Genomic DNA, 11,266 nt, shown 5'->3' with positions numbered 1-11,266 from the left:
TTTACTAACAGCAACCTAGTTTTTAGGAGTTTATAACAGTAATATCAAGGGGAAATAGAAGGAATTCAGACTGCTGTGGCTGGCTACATGGTCAAGGGGCTTTCTTTGGATATAGAAATAACACAGAGAGTAATTTTCGGGGATTTGGAATAAGACTTGTTCTTATATCAACAGAAATTGAATAGTTTATTCTGGAGTGGGTGATACCCTGGTCTAAAACATTCATAAATTCTCTTCATTACTCTAAATGAGTTTTATTCCTTCTGTTATTGAAAAGAGTTCAAAAGTCTGCCAACAGAAGACTATCTATTTTCATGCTAGAACACACCTGCCTCACCAGTAACGAGGTTAGATTGAATGAGTGAAAAACTAATGGGGAGGCAGGGGTTTCCAATTGTCTCCTGAAGTACTGTTTTACTAAAAGAGTGAGACTTCTGCCAAAGTGGGGATTTAAACCCTGTTCTCAGAAGCTTACTGTTTTGCTATGGCTGACACCATGGGATGTGCTCAGCTAGAAATTAACTAGGTGGAAAGTGCAGGTAAGACCCTGTTTTTATTCAGTACTTACTGACTTTAACATAAAGCATTGTAAGAAATTCCATACCATTGCTACCTTACCACGGTTTGAGGTAGCTAAAGTCATTAATCTGGCAGTTTTGTGCCCAGGGACAGGAAAAAAAAATGAATGAGGTTTTCTTTGTTGCTTTCTTTGAAGTCTTGTCAAATTGCATCATTTAGCCCCAGTCCAGCTGCTTCTTGGAGTAAGAGTAGGCTGAGTTTTGGTTAAGATCCCTCGTTGCAGTTCTGGACTCACAGGGGATGACCATAGGCTCGGGAGCTCCTGTAGCTGTAGGTTGTTAGTACTCTTCTCTTGAAAGAAGTATTTGTATATACTGATATTAATATTTTTACTAATATATGTATGCTCTGAGTGGATAAGGATGGGAACTGCAAATCTATGGTACAATGATGAGAGCCTTGATGAAGGAGCAGAGGACCCTTGGGTGAGCTGAAGGCATGCTGACAGCTTTTCTAGGGACTGGCAGAGGATAACTTTTGTTTCTGCTTCCATTTTTCAGAGTCTATTTATTAGGAAAAGAATGGAAACATGTAACATGTAAAGTAAATTAGTTAGTGACATTTTCAGTTACCATCTAATGGATTTTCCTCTTCAAAGTGGAATACATAAAGGCAATTTGCCCAGAGCTTTACCCTCCCATTTAGCTTATCAAGAGAAATCTGTGGAAAAAAAGGATGGAGATTCTTTTTCTTAGACAGCAAACATTGCCCAGATTACTAAGTGATAGAGAACATTGAAAATGTCAGTCAAAAGAGCTCTTATGCTTCTGGTGAAGGCAAAGATAAAACTTTAATTAAATGAAAGTCACCCAACGGTCTAAAATTAGGAGTGCTGAGGTCATTCCCAAGAGAGATGAAACACGAAAATCTTGAACAGAAGCAACAGTGCATACATCAGTATTTACTTGCAGATTTTGTTTGTAATAATCACTTCTGGAACCAGAATAATGCCTCCCATGACAGCTACAAGATCAAGCTCTTCTAGAGAGCAGAGAGGGATTATTAACTGTCCAAATCAACTGAACATGAAACATGAAATGGGATGAATATCTAGATAAAAAATATGCTTAAAGACAACAGAGTAATATCTTTCTTCAATTCTAACTCCTAATTAAAGAAAAAGTTAATGTTAAAATGTTAAGTCGGGAAAAATGAGGCATTAATATTGTTTAGTAACTGACGTAACTTCAGCTAGCAGCATCTATAAAATTTGTAGCTCTGTAATTAGTGAGTAGCAAAAGTTTAATATTTCAGAAGTATCATTGTGGATGTGTAATTCCAGCTAGGTCTGGCAATCCTAAATAATGTCCTTATGATTTACCTTCTAAACAAGTCCTGATAAATGGACAGCCACATCTCTTGCTGCTTTTTCTAGGTTAATACCCTAGTTGTCTCATGTATGACACAACAAAATAAGATCAAAGTAGAAACACAGTTGAAATGTATCTGTTTTGTATGAAATGGTGCTGCACAGCCTGTAATGGAGAGAGGGTGATGAGGTATCCTGAAGTGATTAGACATGCTGCAAGAGTGAATTTAATTTGGAAGATTGAGAGGTGTGGAGATAACTGCTTTCTGCCTGCATGCTTTTACCACTATTCAGTATAACTCAGGACTTATAAATACTTTATAAATTAAAGAAATTAACCACAGCACTCCCAAAATGTAAGAACCACCCACGCAATTTGTACCTTGTTCTATTAATAGTGGCTAAAACACTAGGTCCTGCAACTATGGCATGTATTAAAATACATGGATTTGGAGAGAATAGATACTTTTCAATTTTAAAACAACAGTAATTTCCCAGCTATCTCCAGATGCCAGACCAGAATCATAGAATCTTAAGGGCTGGAAGGGACCTTGAAAGCTCATCCAGTCCAGTCCCTCCTGCCAGAGCAGGACCACCTAGAGTAGGTCACACAGGAACTTGTCCAAGTGGGTTTGGAATGTCTCCAGAAAAGAATCAACAACCCATGTAGGCAGCCTGTTCCGGTGTTCCTTCACCCAAACAGGGAAGAAGTTCTTCCTGATATTTCTTTGGAACCTCTTCCTTTCCAGCTTGTACCCGTTGCCCCTTGTCTTATCATTGGCCATCACTGAGAAAAGCCTGGCTCCATCCTCTTGACACCCACACTTTGTAAACATTCACGAGGTCACCCCTCAGTCTCCTCCAAGCTGAACAGCCCCAGCTCCCTCAGCCTTTCATCATAAGGGAGATGCTCCACTCCATCATCTCTGTGGCCCTGTGCTGAACTCTCTCCAGTAGCTACCTGTCCTTGAACCGAGGGGCCCAGAACTGGACACAGTATTCCAGATGTGGTTTCATGAGGGCAGAGTAGAACGATGCTTTTTGAAAAAAGATGATGGTATATGTAAGGACTAGACTCACTAAATCCCAAAAGACAGACCCTCACAGCTTCTGTATGTGTCCTGAAGCTACTGTGATGCTATTGGGAAGAAAACTTTGTCATTATTCACTTCTCTGTAACAGACCCTGTGCTGGAATTAAGCTTAATTTTTCCTCCAAATTCTCTCCAAACTAATTGAAATTATCATGCAACACAACCTCACCCCCCAGCTCAGCATTTCTGCTTGCATCATGCCTAGAAGCCTTGTTTAATCTCACCTGCAATCCAATTAAAAAGCTCTCAAAAATTCACACCTGTGCTAATTGCAGATGCACATCACTGCTTCGTAGTCATTAAGCCTATGAGTTAACATTTTTATGAGTGCAACTAATCTCGTTTACCAACAAAATGCTGTAAAGTTTAGGTGCTAAAACAAGATAATCAGTATCAGCGCTTCAATGTTTCAGTAGGAGTCAGGAAGGAATTTCTTGTCTTAAGAAGTATTTAAAATGGCTTATTATGTTTGTTCATAAAATTTGATCCTAAAACAATCAAAATCAGAGTAAAAGCTTTTGAACTTTTAACTATGAATGACTAATTTGGCAGAGAGGCTTATTTACATCAAAAAGTCATTTTATTCTGCACTTTGTTATTGGTTTTATATACTTTCATAGAAGCCTCTATCTCCACGTTGCTTGCAGAGGCTGGATAACACTGTTGAGATGTAGTTGGCGATGAACCTATTTCTATGTGTGTGTATGTACATGGATGCATATTCTGAGACACATGGTTTTAAAGCACTACTCCTCTCAGCTCACAGAATTGAGTCAAGGTTGTCAAATGCTGACTGTGTGCACATAGTTGCCAAATACTTCTTGTAGATCTCAAGGATACTGTATTCAAACAGTCAAAAACTTTCTATTTTACTAGAGATTGTTGGGGTTTTTTTTTAATAAAGTAAAGGATTTTCTTTACCCTCATATAGCAGCCATGACATCACAACAGAAAACTCATCTAGAACCTTAGACAGATGAGAACAAATAGAAAGAGCAACAACAGAGAAACACTTGCAATTCAGCCAGGGACTTTTTTTTACTAACATTCTTACTCCCAGTCCACCCAGAGTAAATCAAGGGGCATGTGGCATGTACTACAGATGGATCGTCCAGGGTAAACATATACAGCTGCACATATCTGTTACACAGGTGCTTGGTTTTAGACTCATTGGATTGCCAAGAGCAGTCAGAGTTTTTGGCAAATGTCTGTAGTTCCATGGATTGGAAGAGAAAAGACAGTGAGAAAGTCATCAGCTGGCATTAGCACTTTCCATAGCAGATCCCAAGCCAGAGCCAAACCTGCTGGTCTCATTCCTCACCCATATTCTGAATCACTGTCAAATTCCTCAACTCACTTTGCAATTCAGTGGGAGGTTTTTTGGATGGAGTTATTGGAACAGACACTGGGATACTTAGTACCTCTGTATACAGTATCAAGCTCTTCAATTGTCAGTTGTTCTGAGGTAAAAGTACTTATGTGAGGTTCTATGGTCTTTTCTTTCCCTTGTCTCTCTTCCTACCTTACCTTCCCCCCATTTTTAGCTCCTTCCCTTCTCTTCTTTTCTCTTCACTTTTTTTCTTTTTTCCACTCCTGCCTCCAACTGGAGGGCAAAGAAGAGCAAGAGCCCTGTGTTGACAGGCTGGCATTTGGCAGTACAGACTGCTCTTTGCTAGCTGGCCATGTTGCAGGTGTAACTGAAGCACAGCAACGTTTGTTATGTCGCTCTAAATTGCTGCCGCTGATGACGCGGAACTGGTGCTGAGCCATTAGAAACGCATGAACTGTAATCAAGCCTGAGAAGACGTTATCATGTTGACAGAGACAAATATGTATCTCCCCACTATTAATGTTATATTCAGATTAATCTGTGTGATATCTGCCTATGACTGTGGGCCGAATCACCTGCTGATGATCTGCTGTGACAGAAGCACTAGAGGCCCACAGAGGTCATATTGAGCTTGTATGTCATGAAATGTGTGTATGGTTTTCTGACAGTTCCATCATTTCTTCATAATCTAGGATAACTTTCTCTCCAACACTCAAAATAATACTTTACAACATAAAGAAGATAAATCCTTTTCTTTTAAGACACTTTTTCTACTATGAGCTGATAGCATTTTGCCTTCATTCCTCACTGCTGAGATGAATATGAGTTGTCTATTCATGAAGATGTAAACTGGGCATGTATATCTATGTGTTTACACAGCAGTAATCTCTGCTTTGTAAGTAACCTGAGCCTCTAGTGACTAAAGAGGGCCAAAAAGCCAGACTTCCAGTCAGACAGAAATTTGGCTTTATCAGAATGATAAACTCTGAAGGATGGTCAAGGTTCAAGGCAGTGAGGCCTGAGTATCTGCCCCAAAAATCCACACTGAATGTCAAATCTGCCCTGGGGAAGGAGCCTGAAAAACTTTGAGGGGAGGCTCTTAGTTCTGCTAGAGATAAGTTTGGGGATCTGAAGAACCCATTTTTAAAGCCAGACAACTTTGACTTTGGTTGGTCGGGTAGCACAGAGTGTCCTAGACCAGGTACCCTGAGCATCCCAAGTCCTTCAGATTCTGATACTCCAGCAGGAGCACAGATGGGATTTCTCTCAAATAATACTTAACTTTACTGAAAGCCTTACTAACCCAAATTCCTTTAGATAAAACATTTAAAACACAAAAACTGGTGGCTTGAACTAAACAGAGTCTTGCTTGGAAATTTCTGACTTCAGTACTCTTATAATCATCTCTAAAATACGTGTGAAACGTCTGTAATTTATTCAGCATGCTGTTAGCTTATAAACCTAATGATGACTGGTTTAATGCCAACATTTTTGTTGACACTGCAGTTCATTTTATTATAATCTTCCTGCAACACTGGAACTAAGTTCAGAATTCTTGCTGAAGAGTGATAAGAAAGAATCAACACATTTTTTCTCTTTTCATAGAGGAACCTTGGTTTCTTGCCTCTCTTGAGCCAAAAGGAAACTTTAATTAGCAATGTCATATCTTCAGTGAGGTCTAGGTGAGATATCCCTCTAATATGTAATCATAATTTTAAGCAATGACACAGTATCCTCAAACAATTTCCAGCATAATTTTGTTTGACCTTTAGTTTGAAACTATGCCCAATGGGGATTGGTCTTTTTTCACTCTTCATTACCTTAGCCACTTACATCCAAGTACTTAAGGCTTTCCTACTTTTGCATAACTGCAGGATATGAATATATGAGTACATGATATATTGATTTCATATGAATGATAAATGGAGATATTATTTCCCAGCATATGAAAAAATATAAAGCTAGTAATTTATTCACACCATGAAAAACAGTAAACCCACACTTCAAAATGTGGTTTAACCTTTATTTTACTCTGCTTTTCGTTTTTCCTCTCCCCTCCATTCTTAAGAACATCCCAGGCTTTGTATGTGTACTGTGGAAAGGATATTAAGCTTCAAATAGATCTTCTCCAACCTAGCCACAGACACAGACAAAGGACATCTTTCCAGCAAAATAGTTTATGAACTGCTTTTGCATCTTGCCTTTCCCAAAGGTTATCTGTGCATTTTAATTATCTCAGATTTTCCCCCTCCCATTCATTAGGCTGATTAGACAGATAGGTTGTGAAATATATCTAAGAGGAGGATATCAAGAGAGACAAATGTTGCTTTTAAACACGTATAGGTGTCACTAGTGCTGTCAAGGGTCACGGTGGTCAACGTGTCACCCAACATAGCTATGTATCACACTACATAAATAAAATGGTGAGTTCCAGAACAGGGTCAACAATAGAAAGTTTCTTCCTTCTGTGTGTTTGAAGGTGTTTTTAGTAGCTCATCACTGGCATGAGGAATATCCAATAAACATCCAATACACTGTAGACTGGCATAGCTCTCCATGCAACTATTAATAGCAGTAACTATGCTAATGTGTGTAATGAGCTAATTACCTGTGGTATAAACATGAAGTGTTGCATAAAAAGGGCTTTTTAATCCCTGATAGTTTCAAGGTTTAATCAGTTTGCTCAAAAAGAAACCTTTTTTTTTTGGATTGTGCAGGTTTGATTGTAGTCTTTGGAAATACTGTGTAAAAAGGATTTTTTTTTTCTTCATAATTTAGTCAGAAAATAATTGTATTAGCCTAAAAATAATTGAAAAGATTTTTACCTTTTTGAAAAACTAAAGCCTTTCAGTGTAGGAATCCTGTGTGACTAATCTGATTGCCAGAACAAGGACACTCTCTGTTCATTATCTAGATATCTCTTCAGCTTTCTCAATTTGAAAAAGAATTTTGCAAGAGTTTGCAATCACTAGAACAGAAAATAGATGCACTGAATTGCTATTACATTTACAGAAAGCTCCAGGATAATTTATTTATGACTTGTGTTGCTGCTTTTGCGTACTCCTTATGTTTATAAATTTTTTGGCATTTACTCTTCCCAGTTGGGCCAGTGAAAAGCAGCCAATTAAGGTGTTATTCAGGCACACAACTTTCAAACCCATCCAGAAGCAGAGAAGTAGAAAGAATTATCCAAGGGATTTCTTTAAAAGCTTCTAATAGCTTTATCTCAAGTGGAGAGAAAAGAGGCCAGGAGATGCCTACTTGCATGGCAGCTAGAGCTCAGTGGACCATGTCAAAGAGCTGGATCCTTCCCATCAAGGTCACAATGTCCCTCAGCAGTGATATCCTTCCCAGCTCCAGAGACGAGCAAGAGCTTTGTGACCAGATCCCACGTTCCTGCTGAGAGCTGTCTAGCTGAGCAGGGATTTCGTGGCTGATTCCTGATGAACATGCTGACACACAGATGGGTGCTCTTCTGCAGGTATAAAAACTTGTCCATCATGTTCCAGTGAACATGGGGCCATCCTTCGACTAAGAGGCAAACTGGTGGATGAAAAAATACCATAATTGAAGCCTATCTCCATAGCAGAGGCTTTTACTGGTTGAAGACGGTGGGTGCCTGAGCACAGGAGGGTAATTCATTAATTTGTGAAACTGTAGGTCTGTTCTTGAAAAAAAGGGAATAGTAGAAGCAGAGGCACCAGTTTTCCTGGCCTGTTTTGCCATTGCACTTGCACATAGAATGATGATGATTTGGACCTTCAAGGCACAGTTTGGCTACTCTCTATGGCTTTATCCCACAGATTTGGCTATAAAAAAGCAATGATTCAGGCTTTAATGACAGTCTTAAAACTTTTTGGTCTAACAAGCAAATAACATTTGGTGCATCCAGCAAAGTTATTACCTCTTTATATTTATGTCAATTAAATTATGTCTGAAGCAAGGTTTAAGTGCTGTGGCTTTGCAGTTAAAGATCAAAACCCATTCTGTTTTGCATGGCAATACTGTAAAACATTGCTATTTCTATTTTAAAAATCCATTTTCCTATAACAGATTACATTGTTTCTTTGAAGTGTGAACTTAAGCAGCTAGTGTTTATAATAATATGTACATCATTAATCTCCAGACATTAATCTCCATAGCCCTATTTAACACAGTGAAGCTTCAAAGGGTATGGATGCCTTATATTGTTTATTGAGATATGAAGTAAAATACAAATTAAAGATCTGGGGAATCAAAATTATATCCATAACATTATTTTTTAAATCTGCATGATAGATTTAATGCCAGGAGTGTTAGAAAGCTACCTGTATATCTGCCTGATGAACAGTAATACGGACATACTGGAAAGGGTAAACATATTAATTAGTGCCTGCACATCTCTCCTTCTTGCTAGTGTAATCATTAAATTGATTTTTCCACTCTGACATGTAATTCTTCCAGCGATGGAATCCTGCTTTCCACTCTCGTTCTGCTTCATCAATATTTCCTGTAAAACATGAAATGGGTTGCATTAATCTAAATTTGAATCTCTTTATATGCTAATTGAAAAATAGTTTTGATTATCAATGTCATTTGCTCCAAGTATATGAATAGTCTGGCTTTTGTCTCTTAAACCTGGAATGACTGAAAATTCAGTGGTTAACACTTCATCTTTGAATCAGGAAGGATGGACTGCGAAAGGTATAATTCTGGCATGCCCCAGGTAACAAATATACTTATGGGTGGGTTTATTGCTTTTGGATAATTATTTTGTACATCAAATTCATCAGTTAAAAGGGGCTTTTTTTTTTTACTAACCTCAAAATATTGCTTTGGTTCAGTATGCTCCACAGTGAAACCTAGATACCCCAAAGACTGCAATACACAAACTGAGATGGGTGCTTGTAAAGATACAGGGAAAACACAGCTTTGTTCAAGGTAACAACGGTATTACCATTAGATTCAATGGATTTCAATGGATAGCCAGGATTTCACTCTACCATGGAATAAATCCACAAGTTTAATGTGTAAGGGGAGCAAGTTTGGAGAAGGATACTGTAAAATGTGCAGTATGTCAACATGAAACCTTCTGCTCTTTTCTTTTTCATTCTAGCCTATAAAGCATTTCCCAACTAATCCTGCGTCCCAAGGCAATATTTATTGCCAAATTTGTTACAGGCATCAGAGCAGAGGTTGAGGATGGAAAGAGTAATAAAAATAGATCATTTTACAAGGTTCCCAGAGTATTTTATGGACAGGGATCACTTCTTCCAGTCCCAAGAGGTAACTGACACCAGGGATAAATGCAATGACCTTGCAGGTACAACCCATAAGACAACAACTCAAGGAAAGATAATGTATGTAAGCTGTATTGCATACTGTGCCTTATTATTTTAGATCATTTACAGGCTTTTTCTTCTAGCTTTAAAACAGCTTATGATCTACAAATGCCTTTATTCATTCTGGACCTAATTATCTCAGTGTCCCTATATATACATAGCTAGATTCCAAAAAAATTTGGTAATTGTGTTCATGAGATAACAGCTCCATGGTTTCTTTATGCTCTTTTGTCTTTATGTGCTTCTGCTGCAGTAGAACACGAGCCCTTTCCCTCCATAAATACATTCTTTTCCCCCATTTTTATAATCTTGCCAGCACTGCAAGTTTAACTCATTATGTGAAAACGAAATACTTTGTGTTTTACACTTCAGTAGAGAAAATATCCTGGAAAGGGAGTTAACAGATTCAGAGATTTAGTTTGGAGAAACATCCAGTAATTTGGTTGCATATCTGCAGTTTAACTCAACACTTCCAAACCTTTTTGGTCTGGAAATCCAGATGGCAATTTAATGAGACTTTGAAATGAGATTTACATTACTTCTTGGTTTCAGTGAGACCAGAAATAAAACCGCGATACTTTTTCTTGGAGAGTTTCTGTATTTCTGCCTGTAGTCAAAAGGGAAATTATGAAGAACAAATCTGTGAAAAAAATATTTTAAAAAAATCAGCCACACTCCTGTCCCTTGGTTCAAAGATGTAAATAAGTTGCTTACATCAGAGATCAAAGAAAAAAAATCCCATAATTGTAATTTTTTTCCCTACAGGCCACAATTGTCATTAACTCAAAGAGGATTTGTAGATGCTGCTACCAATAAAAACATGTTTTGAGTACTAAGCTATGCAGATACGGCTCAGAACTATGGGGAGAAGACATACATAACATTTTACTTTCCTTACTCTAAGGACTCAGCTTTGCATGTCTTGTAATTTAAAGATGTAGCCAGAGTCTCAGGCAAGGCCAGATTTTCCATGACTGTCAAATGCTTTGGTAATTTGGCATATAAACCTGCACTAGTATTATTTGGAAAAAAGATGTATCAAGGGTATTTCTTGTATCATGCCTGATGATGGGTATCCAGTTTGTTTTATCCAGGCAAAGCTTCCACTTATTTTTTTTTTAACTAACCTTTTCTTTCTTTAATGATTCAGGTTTAGATGTGTTTGAAGTCTGCTCAAAGACTTTAGAAAGTGAAATATCTCTACCATACACATATCTTCAATTAAAAGTCACTGTTCTACAGTGTAAACTGTGAAGCATTTCAGTGCTTATTAATGATCACAGTGAAGAAGTGACTCAGCTAGAGAAAGCAGGCAACAAGAAATTCAGAGTAGCTACCGTTATGAATCTAAAAGACAAAAGGGAGAAGGAAAGCACTGAAATAAGAACTTGGATTCCCATTTGTTTGCTTTTTTCGGTGATAAGATCCAAACTGAAGTCACAAGTCAATGCATCCCATTATCACCAACATCATCAATCTCTCTGAGGCAACCACCCATGACTCAGATGAGCTGACAGCTAGAAGGGAAAAAAAAAAAAGCAACCCCAAACAATTAGAGAATTCAACTTGACCAATAATTACAGCTCAAAGCACCAGGTAACTACAGTGTGCTGCAGCACCACGGAAGTCAGCTA

General features: G+C 38.0%; 1 protein-coding gene across 4 annotated transcripts in view; it reads right to left on the bottom strand.

Annotated features, from left to right (window-relative positions):
• Nucleotides 1–8,485: 8,485 nt before the first annotated feature.
• BCHE (butyrylcholinesterase) overlaps nt 8,486–11,266 on the bottom strand; it is a 48,706-nt gene continuing 45,925 nt past the window's right edge. For all 4 annotated transcript variants that reach the window (XM_062005962.1, XM_062005961.1, XM_062005963.1 and 1 more), the window contains one exon: nt 8,486–8,800. In XM_062005962.1, the coding sequence (XP_061861946.1) occupies nt 8,673–8,800 (128 nt within the window). In that variant the 3' untranslated portion in view covers nt 8,486–8,672. The remainder of the gene's footprint in view (nt 8,801–11,266) is intronic.

This window comes from Colius striatus, chromosome 12 (assembly GCF_028858725.1).
Source record: "Colius striatus isolate bColStr4 chromosome 12, bColStr4.1.hap1, whole genome shotgun sequence".
In the NCBI taxonomy this organism is placed as follows: domain Eukaryota; kingdom Metazoa; phylum Chordata; class Aves; order Coliiformes; family Coliidae; genus Colius; species Colius striatus.
This window is presented reverse-complemented; position numbering and strand designations above follow the sequence as displayed.